This window comes from Meleagris gallopavo, chromosome 28 (assembly GCF_000146605.3).
Source record: "Meleagris gallopavo isolate NT-WF06-2002-E0010 breed Aviagen turkey brand Nicholas breeding stock chromosome 28, Turkey_5.1, whole genome shotgun sequence".
NCBI classification, from domain to species: Eukaryota; Metazoa; Chordata; class Aves; order Galliformes; family Phasianidae; genus Meleagris; species Meleagris gallopavo.
In genome coordinates, this window is record NC_015038.2 from 4,408,448 (window position 1) to 4,431,361 (window position 22,914).

Genomic DNA, 22,914 nt, shown 5'->3' on the forward strand with positions numbered 1-22,914 from the left:
TATAAACTATAAATACACCATGCAGTCCTTTTTTTTTTTAACTTAAAATAATTTACAGGCTGAGGTAGGGGGATAGGAGGATGTTGCTGTGGGGTTCAGCTCCGTCTCAGGGTCTCCCCGATTTCCTGCTGAGCACACAAACACAGGCTGTGTCAATCCGGATGAATCGCCAGGCTGCTTGCTTGCCCTCCATGGTCAGTGCTTTGACGAAGGTGTGTGTTGTGGTGCAGTAAGAGTTCCAATGCTTCGCATCGATCCCTCGGCACCCGCTGGACACTGGCCTAGGGTCCCTGCACTTGGTCTCGAAAAAGTACTGCTTAAAGACATTGTTGTTTATGTTGACCTCTCCCAACACGGTCACCTCTTTGCCTTTGATGTCAGTGGCTGTGGTTTTGTCCCCGACCCACATGCTGACACTGTCGCACACTGAGAACTCTCCCCGGTGCAGTACGGGATGTGCAGTCCTCTTGGTCCTGGCAGTCCTGTTGAGAGAGACTGCACTGCTGAGAAATCCCGAATTCTGTCCTTTCCTTGACACGGGAGGTGGCTGCGTGCTGAACAGGACCCGAGAAGACCGGAAACGCTTCTTCTTAAAGAAATTTTGGTCCATAGCGATATTTAAATCTTCTGTTCCATCTGGCATCCAAGCAAAGCGGCCGTGGCTTGTCTGTGGGGCTGCCTTGGAAATGTGCTGTCCGTTACTCTGTTGTGTACTGGGTAAGGAGTGTTCTGCAGGATACTCCAGTGGACCATTGTCCTCTGACTTTGGAGCTGCCTGTGTGCCGATCAAAAAAGCTATAATCAGAGTGTAGTACAGCATGGACATTACGCTATGCACCTAGAACAAAAGAAAAATGTAGTATTACTGTAAGCCACGCTGGCAGAAACAGACGGTGTTGCTGGCAATAAATGTGTAAGATACCCAGGACCATACAGATTTCATCAGGTTCTCATGTGGGTACCAGATGTTGATCTTCCAGAAGAGCTCATTCAGACAGTATAAAAGTTGTTCATAAAGTGAGAACATTAGAAAATAATAGCTAGATTATTATTAATTCCTCTGGTATTTGTTATTAGAACACTATGAAGCACTTGTTTGGTATTATTAATGCGGAGACCACATGGCGACAGCATGTTCCCAGGAGTAAAATCTCTGGTGATTTTTGCAATAACCTTTTCGGCCAGCACTGGTCTTTTGGCTGCAAATACCCTGCAGAGGAGCAAGCGTAGAAATAGGACCTTGGCTAAAATAGCTGTCTGTTTAGTTCATCCGTCTGCATGGCTGTCCTTTGGGCGAGGGTGGGGAGCACCGAGCTGGTATTTGTGGAAGTGGGGGAACCCCCTGAATCCGGCCATCAGCACACACTCCCAGCCACACTTACCTGCCATGTGGACAGACCCCAGCACTCTGGCTGGCTCAGCAGCCTCCAGCAGCCTCCATCTATCCCATCTGCCCTTTCGGGACGCACCACATTGCTGATTTGGGGCAGATAAAGCCCACGCTCCTTCCCAGAAGAGCTCAGACATCACATGTCACAAGGGCAGATGGGATTTGTCCAAGTTCAGGCTGCCTATTAGGACAAATATGGGTATTACATAGGAGCACCATGGGTGACAGACTATTTCTGGTTGGTATCTTAGGTAGAGCATAGCTAAAACCATTACGGTCACAGTACTGGGCAGAGGAACACACCGTCCTTTTTTCAGTGCCATGAGCAAGAAGTTGCACAAATGTCCCTGTATAGCAGACCCAAAGTGAGTGCTAGTCTTCCTGTAGCCTGGAGAATGTGCACATCTGTTTGGGTGTGGAAAAATGTGGGACAAATATCTAAAATATCTCTAAGAACAATATTATGCTGGAACACCAGCAGCAGTAATACTTTATTAGGTAACTGCCATGTGTTGACTAAATCAGCCATATGTTAGGGAACAAATCAGCAGCAGAGGCACTGAAAACATGATCTGAAATTGCAGTCAAGGGCTGACACTGTATTCCTCTGTGAAGAACTATGAGGTACAGACAGGATATAAACAGGGAAAAAACATAAAACCCTATCAATACAGGCTCCTCCCCCGTCTTGGTGCTCTGTTTGCATGACGTGCCTCAGCTGGCCCTGAATCGCAGTGTCCAGCCAGCAGGCAGGCAGCCTCACACCCACTGGACAAACAGGGTTTTTCAAACGGAGGAATCAGGCTGTGATTTCCCAGCATGTCCTAATGTTTTTCTGGGTTTGGGTCAATGACTGTTGACTTCACTCCTTCCTGCTCAGCTTTCTCAAACTAGGATTCAAAGAGGCACTAAAGCTTTGTCTTTGCTAGGATGCAGTCTTGTAGAAAATGCAGAACCCTGACTTGCACCATAGGGTCCTGTGTGGATACTTCTTATCTCAAACGAGCTGAAATGAAATAAACAGCTGTGTTTGTGCAGGGCTGAGCAAGCATTTAAGAAATCAGCAGGACATGCCAAATGGACTGAAGAGATGCTACAGTCCCTGCATCATGGGGACAAAAGAGAGAAATGCCATAAGCAACAGTAGCAGTTCTTGCAGCCTTTGGACTGGAAGAAATGGGATGATATGATGGTTAGGAGTCAACTGCCTCCCACAGAGCAAGTCCTTACTGTTCCAGCTACTTTAATTTACTTAAAAGAAGGCTGAGGGTTGCTGCTTGCCCACATGCTGCTCATACTTGAGCAGCCATCATCATCTGTGCAAGGAAATAGAACTAGGTGTAGCTCAATAGCTTGGCTGTGCACAATTCAAAGAGTAACCCCTTGTTCAACAACCAAATTAAAATCAGATGGGTCACTGCATCTCTAAAAAGTTAGCTTTTCCAACAGAAATGTTAATGGAAAAGGTTTGCAGAATGAACTCCAGGCACAATTCAGACATGCCAGAAGAGCCTCAGCCTATCGTGTTTATACATAATACCCACTTTTATTATTCCCTTCTATAGAAAAGAGGCATAGCAATGCCAGCAAAGAGCTCTTTTCTGATTTTCCGCCATGCTTTTTTCTCTGAGCTTCTTAGGTTGCATATTTTAAATCTTTCTTTGTATTTCCTGTCCTTCTGGAAAAGCATTCTATGGGATCGTGGCCCAAACACAAGCAAATGTATTTGGGATATGTGGTATTTTCCTGAAGATTCAGAACTGAATCTTTTAATCTATTATAACATTACTAGAAAATAATTAAAAATAAAAAAAAAACATTCAAAAAATGGATTAGTCTCAATGACAGTGCAAGCAAAAAAATTAACATTTATGGAATAGGCATGCCTTAAGATTGTCAGGATTGTGACTTTTGCTGATGTGAAAGTATTTTACAAGCTGTTTTAGGGGGTTGTTTCTAAATTTGTTGTATGTTTAGCTACTGGACTCTTTCATGGTCCTTTCTGCAAAGTGTTCACGTAGTTCCCATCCAGTGCAGCCACCTGAGCTTCCAGGGAGATGCACAGCAGTACCAGTGCTGGCACTACAGCCTTTGTAAAGTGGGCCACAACTGTTACTGCAAACCTCTCAACACCAAAAATGCAACAGTTGTACAAAACCAGAGGATATTTAATGAGCCCTGTGACTTCTAAGTGAATTATCTCTCAGTGTAATAAACCATTTTCCACAAAAGGCATTTCTGGAGGCAGAATATGGGCAGAAAGGATACGTGGGAACTCCCCTATTAGCCAAACAATAGCTAGCTAGCAGATACCAGTGATGCAGCTTGTTTAATGTGTCAAAGAACTAAGCATTTCCAAAAAATAAGAGTGTTAAATGCAAACTGCCCTCATCCTCACTTTTCAAAAGACAGATCAATTACTTTTTAATTTCAGGATGACACTTCTTCCCTCATTTGTTCATCAGATGCCCCGCTGCCTGTTCTCATACAAACACTTCCCCTGGTAGAGATGTTTGGACTGCTGTGTGATGTTGGTAATACAAGATTTCAGTCTGCTCTGTGTGTGCTGTGCTTACCTCTGAGTATATTGCACAAAAAGCTGCTCCTGAGAAAGGTCTTTATTTCATCCAGATGCTGAGCTGGGGTTGGCTGCAGCATGCCATCGGGCCAGTTTGGCTGCGTAGCTGAGTCTGGGAGTTGCTTACTCAGTGTTCAACTAGAATTAGAAGTATTTGTTTCAGTAAATAGCCAGCAAATACATGTTTTCAGTACCGTTCCCCACTCGACAGCAGGAGTACAGGGACAAATCCACACTCTTGACTCTCTGAGCTGTGCCTTTTTCAGTGTTATGGTGTATTAATTGTCTAAAGTGCCAATCTTGGCTTTCACAAGCAGTGTGCTTGTAAGACAAGATACCTTATTCAGCCCCCTTACGAGACCCTACTTAATTATCCACTGTCCCCAATCCCTCTCAGGCATCTTACAGGCTCACTGTAAGCAGGAGAAATGCAGCATAACAAAGCAATGCTTGCTGATGTAACCATCTGAGCTCAGTTTGCACAACAGATACGGACAAATGAGGATTCAGTCCTCCCATCTTCTTCATCTGGAAGGCAAATCTGCTTACAAGTGATCACACCACATGTCGTCAGTACTCACTCAAAACCAGAGACAAAAGCACAGGATGGTTTAGGTTGGAAGGCACCTCCAGAGGCCATCTCATGGAATCATTTAATGCCTTGGGTTGGAAGGGACCTCAGGGATCATCAAATTCCAACCCCCACCACAAGCAGGGCCACCAACCTCCAGATCTGGCACCAGCCCAGGCTGCCCAGGCCTCCATCCAACCTGGCCTTGAACACCTCCAGGGATAGATGGGGCATCCACAGCCTCTCTGGGCAGCTGTTCAGCACCTCACTGCTCTCTCTATGAAGAACTTCCTCCTGACATCCAATCTAAACCTTCCCTCCATCTCTTCCAACCCACCTGCTCAAGTAGAGCCACCTAAAGCAGGTCTGCCAGGACCACACAGGCATTTATAATACCTACAAGATAGTTCCAATGAAAAAAAATAATACAGATGAAACATCACACAGCATATCCAGTGGTGGTGATGGGACTCTGCTGATTGTTTGGAATTGTTTTGGTTAAGAGCTGATGCCTAAAATCTTTCATTCGTGTGTGCTCTTGCACATCATAACCTGAATTCAGTAGATATTCAAAAGGAGAATGATGAGATGGGTGTTTGTTATCAAAGAATTATCTGATTTTTGCTGATATTTGAAAAGAATTTGAGGGTAAAAAATTTGCAGGCACACGAAGGCACAGATTTAAGTGCTTGTCTACTGGTTACTATCAAGGCAAAAAATAACTCATCTTAATTGTAACACTGCAAATGATCATGTAGACCCAAATCAAAGGAAAACCATTCTTTTCCTTCTCAGATGAATCTAGTATTTAGGTATCTTCTCAGCAGAGTATGGTTCAGACTGTAAATTCATCTTAAATACTTAGGTAGCTGATCTGTCCCATTTGATAAGATAAAGAGGAGTTGTATAAGGTACTCCCATATAGCAAAGCATCCTGATAGACTCAGTGTGGAAATTAAGGTGCAGCTGCTATGGAGAACATGCTCCTAACACCAACACACAAAGTAATGTTCAATTTTTTTTAAAGTTGACTTCATTTTACACCTGCAACACGTCCACAAGAGAGCTGGCTGCCATTTTGCGTGCTTACTGTGTTTGGTTCTGCTACCAAGATCCAAATACAACAGCTTAATTTTCATAAATCTGAAATCTTCCAAGCTCGTGCTATGTGCTCATTGTATTGCTTTGTGTAGCACTTCTGTATGCTATGTTTTTTGGAAGAATGTACTAATAAAGCAATAACCCTTTCAATGTACTCTGTCAGTTCAGTAATGATAGATCTAAAATAGTGACCATTGCCAAAAATAATCCAACAGCTTTTCCTACTGTTCTGCCACCCTAAGAAAACACAGCTTCAGTTCCAACTGGCTGGTTATTTAACCACAAAAGAGTTTATTTTCAGAAGGTTGTATTTTTTTAAGTTCTTTTGCTGTCTTCTTCCCGGATTGCCAGCTGTGGCAGAATCCAGTAAATCATGCAGTGTTATTCAAATGATGCTGAAGACAGCATCTGTACACTATTCCTTTGTACCTAGTAGTCCTAGAGATGAATATAATATCCTACTAATGTCTTGCTTCAGAATTTACATGCATTCAAGATTACAAACTTTTGGGGGAAAAAAAATTAAAAAACACCTTATTCCTACTCCTTAGTCTCTTCACTGAGCTGATGAGCAAGAAAATGGGAATTTTTAATGAATTCAAGATTTAATTCCTCTATTACATCTACAGTGACTCATCCTGTAAATAAGAGGTTTATGTATGCTGAAGAGCCAGTTGGAAATTACCTGTGTCTCATGCACTTCCTTTTGTTCTGAAGGCCTCCAGTACTGAAATGCTCCTTTGAGTATTTCTAGGGAGAGCAGTAGACTGAGAAAAATGCTGCCCTGCAGCAATGCATCTACTGTGTCACCATGGTCATCATCACAGGATGGACAACAGCCTTAGTCGAGGCAGTGAGAATAATAAGGATGCTTGATAGCCCACCATGCTTCTGTCCTTGGACAGTTAAAGAAAAAGGGTATTATGAATCATGATCTGCAGGGTAAGGATTCACCAAACCAGAAACCTATCAGAATTTGGAAAGCATTTATATTGAAGCTTCATTTTATTCTTCCTGGGCTGTAAGTAATCAGAATGACTTATTTGCAAGCACCTCATTTTGTCACTCCTATCCTCCTTAACCAGTACCCAAATATTTCAATTGCTAATGCCTCTGCAAAGAAGCAGCCTTGAGACGACATCTTCCCTGCACCTGTCTACCTGGGCCTCACTTTAAGGGATGATTTCAGAACACCACTACGGGCTCCTAAAACCCCAGTTCTGTTTGTCCCCAACCTCAGCCAGCATCAGTGGAACAAAGGATCACAGTTCCTTTTGATTTCTGTACACACTTTGGCCCCAGAAAACAAATCAAGTCTATTGCCCATCAACTTTCTAGCTTCTTTGACAGGCCATTCACTCCAAACTACCCAATAGGAGAGATGCAGCCTGCAGCAACAGGTGCTGGATTCTTGCAGTAGACATCGGAGACTCTTAACAGAAGAGCACAACAAGGAGAAGATTCTTGCACAGGACACACAGGGTTCAACTTGCAATGGGATGCAGCTCTTTTTGTGACAGACTGCCCATTTACACACTGATGAACATGCACAAAGTTGCTTTGACAGAAAATTATATCATATATAAGATAACAAACTGATATTCAAGAAATTAAAGATATCAGATCTCAGTTTGGATAGAAATCCCTTTAGTGCAGTGAGGGAAAAATGAGTTAATGGCCACTTGAGATAAATCTCTCTGAAAATAAATAACAGAAACCAACTTTAGAAGAATCATGTGAATCTGATTAGCCTGAAGTCAATGGCCTCAATGGAATAAAACTGGTAAATTGAAGTTAGCTAGAGAGAAAAATGCTGGCTAGAAAGAAGTTACCTAACCTACTACAGTTGTATATAATCTCCATATAACAATGTTTTAAAGCATATCCTAAAATTTAAGATTGACACGTGATGATTTGTTTGATACTTTCAGCATGGACTACAAAGTGTGTGTGTGTTTCATAGGACAGCAGGGTTTCCTACATCCTAATAGCCAGCACCAGGCAGCAAGTGGAGATCTCAGGCACCGACAGGGAAACTACTGTCAGCATGAATGGGAAAAATCCATCTCAAAGTTGGCTACGTTTGAGATCCGTGCAAACAGATCCACCCTACCTTGTCCTTTCCTCTCTCTGCACCTTTTCCAAATGGTTCCGGAGCTGGTTCTGCCAGGTGTGTACCTTGGGATTTTTGGTTTCCAATATGAAATGACCCGAAATGAAGTCTAGAGAACTAAAAGATGTGTTACACCACATGAAAGAACTGGAATTTCGGACTCTTTTTTTTGTTGTTTAATAATGAAACTGCCAGTATCAAACTGGAATTCATCTGGAAAGAGAAAGTAAAGGCTAATCAGACTACAATGTCAGTATCCCATCTTACAGCCAAAAGTAGTTACGGCAGAAAAATACGTCTTTAAGGGCCAGTAAGCTTTTCCAACTAATGATCTTATTCCAGCTATTCAGAAGGGAATGTAAATCCTGATTCTTGTCCAAACCTTTGTTAATAAGAACCATCTGAATTCTAAGAGTGATACTAGCTTTTAAAAAAAAATAATAATTCAAGCCCTCTTTTTAAAATCTTTCTTCATTTTTCTACCACCGTGCAAACAAATTTGAAACAAATGAGATGTTTAGATATAGAACACATCTTGAAGTGTGATGCATGAAGTGTAATGACTCCAAAAATGAAGAAAACAAAGTAAGCTGATATGTCATGTTCAGATTCTCAAAGATAGATTCCATAACCTGTGATGTTTCTTTAGATCCTTGGATCTAAGGACCTTCCTTGAACTTGGAACAGAACATGATGTAAGCACAAACAGCATCTAGAAATGATAGTAATTAATGATCTTCTTGACGTTTAATAGCTGTGTATTTCAGACTGTCCTGTTCTGTTCATTCCTTACCTCAAAAAGGAATTTCATCTTATCTCCCAATACATTCATACTGATTAAAAGCATCAAATGCATTTTGGTGGGGATTCTGAAAATACCAAAGGGAAGCTGAATTCTGTCTGTTTTTGGCAAGTCAGAACATAGGAAGGAGGCAGCAAAGAGGACTGAAGTTGAGAGAAACTTCAAATGTCTGTTGGACCTCTGCTGAGCTGCTTGCACTTCATAAAAAATCTGTGGCCAGAGGAGCTCACAATGATAAATTGGATTTTTATTCCATTAAAAAACAACTTGAAGATAAAGGATTGCAAAATAAAACTCCCATCTTACAAAATGGGGATGTTCCTGTGATCATTTAGAAGTTTCTGAGATAGTGGAGAAATAATATAATAATGGAACTGAGTATATGCTATTTAGCAACTTCCATTAAAAAAAGTCAAAGCCCTGAATGGATCAATTAGATCACTTAATCAAACTGGTCACTAGCTTACGGTCTATCTGTAGAAATCCCTTTTGTAGAAGGTGAAGAACCTGAAAAATAATGCAGCATCCCTACTGAGCAGTTCCTTTCTCTAAAAGCTGTCTATGCTCCTTTGTTTTTTAGTTTTCTCAACTTTTAAGATATCCATTGATATTTCTTAATCAGCTCTTCTACCTTCATGAGACCTATGGAGACTTCCTAAAGGTTGAAGACCTTCTCTAATGATTTCATTTACCTGACTATATGGAAACTGTGACAAGAAAATAAAAATGAGCTTTAGAAATGGACTTTCTTCTGTTGTAGTTGATACATTTCCCTACACAGTCACACTCAGCCTACGCCTACCTTATTTTACCCTATTCAACTCATTTTGTTAAAAATATTTATAAATTATGATTTTATGATTACATAGGAATGATACTTAAGATTTAAAATGCCTTTGAAAAAATTAAAAATGCATTAAAAAAAAAGAAAAGTAATTGTATATTGTCAAACAAGTGGTTGGACTAAATTTGAGAGGTACGTTGATTGGGAATGAGTAGCAAACAAACAGTGGTGACCAGTGAGCCATGTGCTGCTGCATATGGGGTGACGTGCAAAGATTTGGGCAGATATTTGCATATCTTCTTACTGCAAAACCTGAGCTTTTTCTGAAGATTGTAACGATCTTGTACCCAGTCCAGTTCTCCCACTGTCATGGTTCTGTGACCCATTTTCCCCCATACATTCAATACAATTGAACAGTTAAGCAAGAAAAACTTTTAGCTTTGAAGTTCTCCTCTCAGCCTCTTCCAGACTAAACAACCCCGACTCACTCTGTCACCTCTCAAAAGTATTATTTTCTCATCTCTTCACCAACTTTGTTGCATTTCTCTGCACACACTTGAACAATTTACTGTCCTCCATCTACTGAGGGACCTAAAGCTGGACACGATATTGAGGTATGTGCCTGCAAACAAGGGGACAAGCATTTCCCCAGCTGGCCACGTTAATTCTGATGGAGGCCAGGATGGCACTGGCCTTGTTCACCTGCCCACACTGCTGGCCCACATTCAGCCAGATGCTGACCAGTACCTCTGTGTCCCTCCTTGTCCACTGGGCAACTTCCAGACACTGTTCCACAAGCCTGTACTGCTATATAGATTGTTACGACCCAAATGCAAGACCCCACCACTTACCCTTGTAGAACAAACGTTCCTAAGTTTTTATTTGTGGTATTCCATCATCATCACCTGGTTACCAAATTCAGATTTTGCTACAGTCAAAAAGCGTAACAGGGAAGATGCATTATTTCCTTTTTGTTATGCTCTTGCATGTTTCCACAGCTTTTCTCCTAGAATTCTCTGGCCTTGTTCCAGGTCTAAATAAACCTTAATGCTAATCACTGATGTTGCATCGTTCACACTTAAACAATGTGTGGCTCATTGACTTTCCCCTTATATAGAGCTTCAAACTCTAAGAATAGATTAGAAGGTTACTTCTAGAAGGATTAGAAGATCGCTGCTACTGTATTTACTACATTATTGCCCCCATGGTCTTTTATGATATTAGGCAAGAACATTTTTCTAGTTCCATAATATGAAAAATCAATAGATTGAATGTGCAAATGCTTGGAACTGGGATGACCAAACCACTGCAAAAAAATGTTCTCACCGTACATTCTTCAAAACAGTCTCAAGAAGCTGCTGACTAAACAAAAACTTCTTTTTCAGCACTGCTCCACATAGTTTAAAAAAACAGCATACAGAGGAAGGAGATGAAGTGGGAGGAGGCACTGTTTGCAAATCCTGGAACGGTAACTTGTTATGGGAAGCTACAGAAATAATAACTTGTAAATAACATTTAAAGGCTGCAGCTGGTACATGCAACACAACTTGAACCTCAGGACATGCCTCTTACAGTTAAGTAAGGGAAAAACGTTGCAGATAAATGCAGAAATGCTCCAAGCAAGAGATGTGGAACCTCTGGTTGCTCAAACTATTGATGACATCTCCAAAACCATGCACTCATCAGCTTGAGCAGCACTGCAGCTAACATTTGGATGTTGTTGATGCCTCTACTACAAAGCGAAGCCTACTGTTCTAATCACTGTGGATAATGAGTTATATTCAGACATAACTCATAACATAATGCTTTGTAAGGACTATGTTCTCTGGCCCGCATGCAAAGTGCTAGCTTTGTGCAAACTTTCATATTAAAAAATGGTAACCTGAACTCACAGATATACTGATAATACCTGATTACTACGCTAAAAGTAGGCCTGAAATCTCTTCCCAGAATTATGGCATTTTAATTAGAAGAATGTGGACAAAGGCTTAATCTTATTAGTAAGGATAGAGAGGGATAAGGCAGAAACAAAGTCCACAGCAACATAGCCTAAATGTGAAAATCAGCAGCGTGGAGGCTGTACCGACTGTACTACAGCAACAGAACTGCTCCCTGTTCCTCTTTGACATAAAAGGTTAAAGTTGACAATGAGTAATTTGAAAGAACGGCCCCTTCCCCTGCCTTCTAACTGTGAGTTACCTCACACTCACTTATTTGAAAGCATATAGCAAAAACGTAGGGAAAGGTTATTTTAAATTTAGGAACCGAATTCAGAGATTTGTGAAAATAATTTAAAAATAATCATTTTAGGCATTCTGAAAACTTGTGACGTTCAAGGATAAATAATCTCAACTGTAGCCGATTCCAACAGATGCTAATCTGTCCCTTGGCTTTGCAGTCTGCTTGAAATAGTACTTGTTTCTTCATGTCATGCCTCTGGCAATGCTTAGTGAAGTTAGAATTACAATCGCCAATGAATCCCATTCTTAATGTCATTAACTTTCTAAACTGTTCCCCATAGCTGGCAGCCTTTCCCTGCAGAGAGACCTACTTAGTTGGGAGCTGGGAGAGTGATGGTTTGTCTGTCTAGAATCACTGTGCCTTTTAATTGAAATTTGTTTACTTGGTTCATTATGTCCATTTCATGACCGTGATCACAAACTTTGCACACTGGCTGCATTTCTGTTGTGGTTAACCTAAAAAAAAGGCTCTGTGGTTAATTATAATGATTTTTTGCAAGAAGAATCTTTAACTGAATTGTTAACATCATAAATTCAGCAAATGTTTGAATTGAAGATTAGGGACGTGGTTCATCTGCAGATTCTGTTCTCATTTCTAGCTTAGGAAGTGATTTAGCAAAATACAGGTTTCAGTGGCTGCTTTTCTACCAGCTGACAGATAACCACTGTCAGAACCCATAAACCATGAGCTTAAGGTTGCTTCCAAATTAGGGACAAATATTGATCAGAAAACAACAAGGAAGGCCCCAGATGACAAGGACTGTATGTCAAACAGAAAACACAGGCAACAGTACTGCTATTTGTGTTCATTAATCCTGCAGCTGTATAACGGATCATAGGCTACAAGTTTACTTTCCCTCTCTTAGAACATGAGTCAAGGATGACCAAAATGATGTGTGTTATAACATGAGCTTGACACTCATCACTTTAGCAGATGGGGAAGTCAAATATTTGCTTCTTAATAAGAAAAAGTAAAGCTGATTAATCATCTGAGTCATCCTGCTCTAGTTCAGTGTTGGAATGAATGGCATTCCCTATGGATCAGCCTACGCAGGAGGAAATGGTAGACTGTAATCAAGACCCAGTGACTGAGTTCAATCAACTGTTTCAAAATATCAACCATGAATTTTTGATAAAATGGAAAGTGGGGATTTTTTTTTTTTTTCTCTCAATCATGCAGTTAAGCCATTCCTGAAAATTCGCATTTTGCAGGGGAAACAATTAGAAGATTTCCACTAGGGCCCCCTCCAACTGGAAATTTATTACCCCTTTTACAAGCTTACATTATGTTACACTGCAATGCACAGATTATGGGACTGGAACACAGAGCACTTGCCCTTTCACATCCTTCTTTCTGAACAGTGCTGCAATGCTGCCTTGTTTCTGGGACAGATAAGTGGCAGAAATTCCCTGATTTAGACTCACAGAAGGCAGCAAATTTTTGGAAGCTTTTACAAGATATCAACCTACTGCAACTCTTGCAGATATTACTACGAGCAGCAAAAATCCCACCTGCAAGGGAAATGGGATAGTTTGGAGTGAAGTCAGTTAAGTTCAGTTGTTGTTTGCTAGAGGAATCAATCCCAAAAAGTTTATTTCTGTGGGTTTTGTTTCTTATATCTAGCAGCGAGCGTTTCAAACAGAAGCTGAAGAAAGTTCCTGTCAATTTTTGGCAAGAGTTTGTCCACTTGGAAAAACAGTGGTTATCTCAACATTAGTCTAGTTCCTGATGCCCCAGGTTATGTGCAGTGATGAAGAATTTATCATCAGCACATCTGTAAATGAGTCATCTTGTTTCTTGCACTCACATGGCTTCACAATTTTACTGCCTGCTTGCATTGACGTAAAATATTGGATATTTGTCATGTGAAGCTCTTCCATCCCATGGGTAATATCGGAAATTCCAAGCACAAATAACACCTTAAAACCATGTTAATGTGTCCCTAATCGTCCTGTAACCTCCACGATATGACACAGCACTCGTCTTCAATTAGCAGCCCCATAATGACAAACGTTACAACACAGACATCTGGCTGCAAATCATGCACCTGGAATTAAACATCTTCTTCACCCAGCTCTATTACATAGCACAGGCTGTGCAAACGAGGTGTGAGAGCCTCAGATAAGATATTACAAAGTAAACAATAGCTACTTTTATATTTTTCCGCTGGCGTAAGGTGATGAATTCTTCTAATGCCAACAAGGCTTCACCCAAAATAAACACCAGAAACGGAGGATTTCTTACGTGGCTTTTTATAGTTTGTTGAACGATGGCATTGCTGGGAGAAAAGTGTAATAAAGCTCAAAGAAACAGGAGAAAGGGTGAAGGGTTTTGTCAGAGCTCTTCTCCAGACTTCAGAACTGTTTCCTGGGCTGTGTGTCTTAACACAATGCCATATTAACTCTCCAGGAATTATGGAGCTTCCCCATGTGAGTTTTGGGGAATGTGGAAAGCAATATAAATTCTCACTCCCAATTCCCACTGGGCCCTTTATGAACTACATGTTGAATACCCACCAACTTTCATTCTGTTTATAGTGCTAATTTTTCAGTCTGGTTTTCTGCACTAGGTAACATAAATCAGAATTAATTTCTCCCTTTACCTTTATGTTCAGCCCTCCTAAGAACAGCATTTGGGTGAAGGCAACAGGGAATTAAAAGAAACTGATAGCTGCAGTGAAAAACCAGTTTGCAGTTAACTCAGCATACTGCCCCTCTGCAGATGTGCCCTGGTGACCCTTCCTAAGGGCCTTAATAGAATAACTTCTATGATAAGTGCAATGATGGCATTCCAGCACAGCTGCACCGATCAGCTGCGTTCATCAGAACTGTGAGTTTTTCTTGACATACTTCAGCAGAGCTGTTCATATGGCTGTCGTAAAGCACAAGCATAAACACCTTGCAGAGCTGGGGCTGCTACACAGAATATCTCGAAAGGATCATGAAATAATGGACAGGAAATGATGCATTTCAGAAAATGCAGGCTGTGCTGTTCACCGCAGGGCAAAGAAATGCCTTTATGAACAAGCGGTGTTTAATACCTGAGTCACCCAGGCCAGAAGGGCTTCCAGAAATAAAAGATATATTTCAAAATGGAAAAAACAGATATTCTTTGAGATAGAGCTGTTGAACGTGTCATAATCAAAGTAATGCACTGCAATGAGGTACCTGGTTAATTTCCATTACAAAATTTTCCGATGCTTTTTTTTTTAATGGCCTGGATTGAATACAGTTGTATCAATAACAAAATAAAGACAAGCAAAGCAAGTCAATAAACCAGACCACAAAAAGACCATACAATACAGAGGGAAAAGATACAAACTGATTAAGAATAGGGAAAAATAATTAAACAATAATCCCTAAACAAATAAAACCACGCTTAGAAAACAGAGAATTCTCAAATAAATGATCTGCTATGACAAGGAAGCAGGATCATCCTGACAGTTATTCACTTAATGCATTCATTTTTATTCCTGAAGTTTCATATTTGCATAACACGTACAGTGATGATACTTCTGTCGATGTTATGTAAACAGAGGCAAAAAATGACATGGAAGAAATCATCTTCTGTTTTACATATTTTTTGTCTATCTTTGTGCTTGGATCTGCTTGCACTGACAGCGACAGCTTCAATATGCAACAATTCAATGGGAGTACACTCTGATCTTTTATTAGCACATTGTTATCTTTGGAAATAGGAAATTACATTTTGGAACAAAGAACAAGAATCCAGACACTTTTTTTTTTTGGAATCACTGTAATGGTCTGTGCCCAGAGACACTTAATTCAGGAAGCACATCAAGTTTTCTGGTTACTGCAGGTACGATTTCTTAAAGCGGTCAGGGTTTTGTTCAGAAAAACATTATAGGGATTACTGTCAGACTGAGGGGAGAGCATGCAGGGGTCTGGATTCTGAAATCCAGCCCAGGATTTTTGCTGTGTGCATGAAATATCCATGAAATATTTTCTTTGGAAGGATAGTACAATGAAATTTGGATGCCAAGTTTGTACAATACAACTGTTCCCAGCAGTAGGGGATGGGAATCTGATATTGATTTGGATCTTCTGATACTGTGAACTACCATGCTGTAAAAATCTCAAAGCATTACTGTAAAGGCAAGAGCTAAGGAAAAAAAAAAAAAAAGTCTTTACTAGCAAAGGATCATTGCCTGGAAGGCAAGGAAGAGTCAGAGGTGTTTCATTCATTGTTCAGTGGCACCACAGAAGCTTAGCAGTAAAGCCATCCTGCACACTATTTCCAAATACATCATGAAAACATTTTCATTTTGGATTTAAGTGAAGTCTCTTTCATGGGTGTATGTAGGTACAACCTGATGCCTACGTGCTTATAGAACCATAGAATCATTATGGTTGGAAAAGACCTCTAAGATCACCAAGTCCAACTATCAGCACATCTACCATGGCCGTTAATACATCCCTCAGTGCCACATCTCCACCGTTCTTGAACACCGCCAGGGGTGGTGACCCCACCACCTCCCTGGGCAGCAGTGTCACTGCATCACCACTCTTTCTGCAAAGAATTACTTCCTAATATGGTATTTTTCATTTTAATGGCTGCATGCAAGCTCCAAGTTCTGAATAGTACTTTGTGTGTTTTCTCCTGCTATACAGTAATGGTGTAATTTAAACATCATCCAAATGATGATAACCACCCAGGCATTATGCCTGTAAGTAATCAAGTACTCTCATCCATCTGAACACATGATAGCAGCTGTGTAGTGTGGTGTCCTTGGGTGTGCTTCATTTGGACATAACACACTCAGAAACATGCTGACTTGTAGGCTATTGTAGTCAACTCTCGCCAGCTTCGTTGACTTTACAACTCTCCACCAACACAGCCAGCGTGCTTTCTTGTTTTACTTCATTCTTTTTCTAAGACGTGGATAATGATGAGAACCACAAGTAATATTCAGGATCTATATGTCCTATTCTGGGCATCTATCAAAAGTCTGATTTTTTCCTGCCACCATCTACAACACATAAGTAGCTTTGATGTTAGTGGAATCTGGCAGATAGAGGACACATAAATCACTTCAATAGGTACTACCATATCTTGGCATAAGCAGAAAGGATCTTGCTTTGCTTGGCCACAAATTTTTGGTGTAATTAATTCAGCAGAGCTGTAAAAAAGGAACTTCGCACAGCCACATCCCATAGGACATCCATCCCAAAGCAGGAGATCTTTCAATCACAGAAACACTTTAAATACATTGGCTTGCATAAGTGTGTGCCTATCAAATGCAGAATAGGGAGAACTGCCTTTCTACTATGAAATAAAAGCAGTAGCATTGTTACATGTGCCTCTTACCATGAGACAAGTTGTGCTGGAAGAGATGTTATCTTCCATTTCTCCAAGCATATCAGATGTTTTATTTCACTACCAGTTTCTGAATCAGCCTTTGAACTCCTTCTGGTGAGAGGGTGGTTACCTGCAGAGGTCACCATCACTGCAGCCCATTTAATAGGTACTGGGTTTCACTAGCTTTTATTGGGCTAATATTTAAAAAGACACATTTCTAAGCCCACCAATACCATCATTTGACTTCTGGTGCTAGAATATTAACTCTTTTGGAATGAAGCACTAATTTTATTAACCTTTTATTTTTAAAAACATTTCTTCTTAGGAACTGAAACAAGTGGCAGAACTATGTTACCTCCTTAAAGTTATGGATGCTTTTTCCTCCATGCTTTCAATTGAATTCAATTGATTCTAATTGTTGTGCATTCAGTATTCTATTAGTTCTAAGAACATCTTGTAGAGAAAAGCAATTCATGGAATTTACACTTAAAGGAACATTTCTCTGTGCCCAAAGTCATGAAGCAGTAATTTATTCTATGGATAGAAGTGATCTAGTTTTTAAATGTGTTGACCCTGTTCTGTTTATCCTATTAAAAAAGGACGTTTTGACCTCAGAAGTGCCAACCTTTATATCTATTTTAAGTATTTTTCAGATATGATGTTTGAATTACTCTACGTAATGGCTGCAAAAATGCTAGCTTATCACTCTATATAATAACTACTTAGCATGTGGGTTAGAATAATCCTTTGTGCTAATTTTCCACTGAATTTAAATGAAGACATCTGAAAAGATAATTTGAGCTTTTGATTGAGAAAATGGACATTGCTTTGCTAAGGGAGAGAAATAAAGCCAAAGTTACTTTCTTTGCTATCATTTCTGTCAGACTGATGCATCCCTTCAGGTGAGGGGCTGGGACCAGTCAAGATGTGACACGACCATCACTGTGCTGCACACATCCATCAGAATGAGTTCCTCTCCAGATCTTACTGAGATCTATTAGAAAACAATTCATCTCTAACTTTAATGTCTTTCAGGGACAAATCTTTCTTATTTTACTGGTTCTCCATCCCAACACTGCAGTATTGTAACCTTCTGACTTTCAGATAAACTTGAGATGGTTGTCAGGGTCACTTTCAGGCTTTCACAAAAGCCTGTTTTCCATCATATCTAAACCAGCTCAAAAGTGCAAAGACCAAATGAACTTACTGGCAAGTTCACTTCCTGCCTTTTTGCAGATAATTGTCACATTTTACTTAGGCTTTGCAAAAAAAAAAAAAATATGAAAAAGGCTTTATTGTGACACTGAGGCTTGAAAACACCCATCAATGATTTGTCTTATAGTTACAATGCAACTTTGAAGCTGTGGCAGCTTGGAAAAACCAGCCTGACAAGCACGCTCACTTCCCCTGTTTCTTTAAAACTCCTTGAGCATATAAGGGAAATTTAAAGTGAAGAAAGCAAGTGAAGCACAAGCACTTTTTGTTCCCAGCACACAAAATTCTTCTTGCCCCTGTGACTGGGGTCCCCATTTTTGCCTCTGACTGATGCATCAGACAGAACAGCGTTAGCACCCAGTATAAATCAATAAGCACTGTCAGTTTCAGTCTGTCAAGGCAATTTGTAAGCTTTTTCAAGTGGACATCCTAGAGGATATAGATGGTGTAACCTACAGCCGTCCCTACAGCTGGAAGGTTTCTGCCTTAGGCCATTCACATTTAGATTTAACAGAATTCCTATTTATATTTGGGGAGGAAAAAAAAAAAGTGTTATCTTCAGTAGAACTGCCATAAAAGAAAAGGAAAAAATAATTAAGCCTTATATTCAGAACTAAAGCAATAAAGAATTTCCATATAGAAGTAACTACAGCGCTGTGCAAGTAGAACTACATTTTTATTTACCTGGATAAAAACCACAAGGAGAACACTTACCTTCCTTTAAGGTTAAACTGTTCTTACAAAAGATTTGTTTCAAGCTTTGAATTTAAGCACAAAAGCCCTACGAACACACTCCAAACATGCAGACAATTTAACATGCATTAGCTGATACGATCCTCAGCTTCACTAGACCAACATTTTTCTGAGCAAATGGGCTTTCTAAGCAAGGAGCACTCTGTATTTCAAACACTCCTCTTCAAGAGAGTGCAGAAATCACTGCACAGCAAAAAACCACATCGACTGATGCTGAAGATCCCAAACTTCCACAACTCGTTCAATCCCACACGACTTGCTTTGTGAAAACTGCTGTTGTGTGGTCACTCACCTTAGAGGGGACGGGAATCTGGAGGGCTGTCCAGGCTGTTTTGTAGTCTGTAGCACCCCGGTCTGCGGATACTTTCCCAAGCCAGAAGAGCCATTCACATTCCCTCTGCCTTCCCAGCCTCATTCACTGCTCTCAGGGCTCAGCTAGCTGCACTGACTCACAGAAATCAAGCTCCCTCAGGGTCCTAGTGCTGTAAACGTGTGGGAGCTGCACAGACTCGTAGGAATTCTGCTGCTGGCTTGGTGCCTAGCCCGTGCAGTGATGGACAGATGTGCAGTGAAAGTTTGAAAGCATGCACTGGTTGTATGACTGTGCATGCATAATAGCGAGAAAAGCCTCCGACTTCCTGGTTCCTCTGTCAAGAGCTGACACTCCTTAAGGGTTGTTTTTTTTTTTTCCCCTAGGTCTTCAGCATTTCTACTTTGCATCTTAATCCCCGCACTCAAATTAAAGAAACTCCAGGCTCTGTAATTAATGGGCCCTTTGGAAATTCATCTCTGGAGTCCTTTACTGATGTCATCTGTTGATAAACAAATCTGAAGGAACGCTAATAGTTAACTGGGGAAGCAATGCACTGGGTTGCCTGCAGAAATCCCCACTATTGGCCCTCTTTTTTTTAACAGGGCTCAGCCAAACACAGCTCAAGAGTAGCAAAGAAATATTTGATTCTGACTTGGGGAAGAGGAAAAGATTATGTAAAATCCCCTCCAGCCATAATATTCTGTGTTTAACATGCTTACCTTAAGCAGTAAAGAGATATGGAAATGTTTTCCATTATTTTTTATGAAGGAGGATTAAGCACTTGCAGCAAGGAAACAACGGTGTGTTTTAAGTATTGATAAACAACAGAAGGAATACAAAAGTGGAGAAATACAGAAGATAAGGAAAAGCCACAGACAGTTGGCTAACTACACTGAGAAATGCAAGACAACCACCTGGGATCTCACCTGGAAATAAATCATCATTTAACCTCTGTGATTGCACAGAGAAGCAACAAAAATTATTAGGGTGTCCTCCTCAGAAAATAAGAACATTGCATTTTCTCAATGTGGCAATAATCAAACATCTTTCCATTCCACCCAGAAGAGGGCAGCCATCCAGAGAGACTTATCCCTACAATCTTTTGGACAAGGGAAAAAAAACCACCAACATGTGGAAGATAATACATAAAGATGTGAAGCAAGAGGAAAAACAGCTTTGAGATCATGGTGTTTCTTACTTGCCACATGGATATGTTGTTTTTTGAACACGTACCAAGCAGATCTTCACATCTCATTAAACTTAGAAGACAATTCTTATTCCTTTCTCATAGTGCCAAATATAACAGCAGCTTCAGTGCTGGACTCTACATCAGTGTCCTTTTAAAATAGCCTGAATTATCTTTAAAGAAATTCTATATATAAAACGATTAATGCAAGTGCAAGAACTACCATCCCAGTTTGCCAGAATTACGCAGCTCAAATTGCTTTGTTTTTCTAGAAGAAAAATGCTTTCCACACATTATCCAAGGCACAGGCCAAAGCGTGATGCCTTCATTTGCACAGACAGCCATCAGAGTTTGGCAAAGCGTTGCCTGAAAACCTGACCTCAGAATTTGGCCTTAGCTTCCTTCATATTTCACTGCAGAAATGCCAAACTATTCTTGTGTTGAGTGAGCATTTTGTTGCACTTATTTCTTAGAACATACACAGATGAGGGCTTTGTGCTGCAGCATTTGAAGGAGCGTTGCAGCCCACGGTGGCATCAAAACAGACAAGACATTAATGCTTAGCAGCTCTACAATAGATTTCTTGGAAAAGCTGCCTTTTTCTTAAAATTGTGGCCACAGAAGCTCTTTGGGGCACTGTAACATTAACATACCGTATTTGTACTTAATCTGTTGCATTATTTCTGTCCAAAGAAACACTCCTTTTGCACCTTATTCTTCTACCTCCTGAGTTCACACCAGCAAAGAAAGCTGCAGCAGTCCCTGGGATAAAGCACTGGCACGTATTCTCTGCTTTTATGTTCCCACATACCACAAACAAACACCATTTTAGCTTCTGGAGTAGGTGTAGTGCTGTGGGCACGCTGCAGTGGGCTTAATTCCAGGTGGACTGCTACAGGCAGAGCTCAGTGGCTGAAAGCATTGCAAGAGGTCACATCTTCTCCTTCTAGCAGTGCTTTGAAACACAGATTTAAGTTTTACCACATGCATGTTTTCTTTTATCCTCTGTTAGCCGAGGATTCTCTTGCTTTGACAAGCTGCTGCATGAAAGGTGAAGGATAGTGATGTCAAGCTGCATAAGGGAAGGTGTGCTCTGGAATCAGAGGGGAAACTCTTTCTATAGTTTTCTGTGAGCACAGAATTAATAAATTCTGGTTCTCTGCATCCACTTATTTCTCTGCCTTTACTACAACAGTTCCAAGTCCCCATGGCATCTTGTATAAAGCTTCTTTAAACCATATTCCCCCTAAGATTACATGAATTCAGCATGTCCCCGAGAAGTACTGCCATACAGCACAGTAACATTCTGCATTTCAGAAAAACAAGTGTACTAACACCAAAATGAAGAGCATCACCATTGAGAGCTACGAATACAGGTAAAGCATTTTGTGCTTTGCTGACCCTAGGGCTGAGGTAAGCATTGACCTAAGCCCTCAACAGCAGCTGTGCATTGCCATAGCCTTGCCTTCCTACATCACCACTTCCTTCTAAAGTTCTTTACAGAGGGAGTGATGAAGTGGTGAAGTGGCTGCCCAGAGAGGCTGTGAATGCCCTGTCCCTGGAGATGTTCAAGGCCAGGTTGGATGGGCTCCTGGGCAGCTTGGCCGAGTATTAAGTGTGGAGGTTGGTGGCCCTGCGTGTGGCAGGGGAGGTGGAGATTCATGATCCTTGATGCCCCTTCCAACCCTGACCATTCTGTGATTCTACATCAGCACTTTGGAGGACACACAGTATTATAAGCAGGCTTAAGGACTGTAGGGGCATTTCTCCTGGAGTTGGTGTCTTTGTGCTGCTGAAAGCACGTCAGGGAAGATGTTAGAGAAGCAGCAACTAGGCTTTTCGTCCTGCTCAAAAAGGAGCAGAACAGCTGCTGACAGGCTGCAGGCAATACCAAAGTATTCACAAGCAGACCAATAGTTAAATACAAAAAGAAGATCTAAACTCACCCAGATGGTGGAAAGGATCTCTGGCATCACAGCACTCCTCAGGAAGCAGCCTAGGTCCAAGAGATGCTCTCCCTTCAGTGGCTGCCCCTTAACTGAGCCCAGGATGGCTCTGCATTGGGTCCAGCCCTTCTGGGCAGATGGGAGAGCACAGGTGCCAACAATGTGCTCCTTAGGCCAACAGCACCCCTTCACCAGGTGCTCAGTCACCAGTTCAAAGATTCCCCTGCTCTTTTCCATTTAGAACCAATGCCCTTTGAAGAAAAAAAAAAAGCTGCTAAAAAAATATAAGCAGTTATTCTGAAGTTATTCTGAGTTATTTCTGAAATCTTTATGGCTGTGGAAGTAACGCAGGTGAGAGCAGCTGCTCTTCCTACAACCTTGCCACTTTACAGAGGAGTCAGGGTGCTGAGAGAGGACTCACAAGTTCAAGCTCTGAGAGATATTGAGGAATGGGATGAGGATAACGACGCTTTTTTCTTCCAACACACTTACTTATATCTGTATTTGTCTGTGCAGACGTAATACATCCTTGTAATATTAAGTCCCCGTGTGAAAAAGATGTTTCCTAGATGCTGGGAAGTGTTTAGATGTGAGTGCAAGAA

General features: G+C 40.9%; 1 protein-coding gene across 4 annotated transcripts; it reads right to left on the minus strand.

The window, feature by feature from the left end:
• Positions 1-28: 28 nt before the first annotated feature.
• Positions 29-22,557, minus strand: NGF (nerve growth factor). Of its 4 annotated transcripts, none has more exons than XM_010724362.3 (4): positions 22,313-22,557; positions 3,967-4,106; positions 1,383-1,571; positions 29-838 (listed from the first exon to the last, which is right to left on the minus strand). In XM_010724362.3, the coding sequence occupies exon 4, from the start codon at positions 824-826 to the stop codon at positions 107-109; it is 720 nt and encodes a 239-aa protein (XP_010722664.1). In that variant the 5' UTR covers positions 827-838; positions 1,383-1,571; positions 3,967-4,106; positions 22,313-22,557; the 3' UTR covers positions 29-106. The 4 variants fall into 4 exon arrangements, with proteins under 4 accessions (XP_010722664.1, XP_003213013.1, XP_003213014.1 ...); XM_003212965.4 differs by lacking the exon at positions 22,313-22,557 and adding an exon at positions 19,160-19,244; XM_003212966.4 differs by lacking the exons at positions 1,383-1,571; positions 22,313-22,557 and adding an exon at positions 19,160-19,244.
• Between the last annotated feature and the right edge of the window lie 357 nt (positions 22,558-22,914).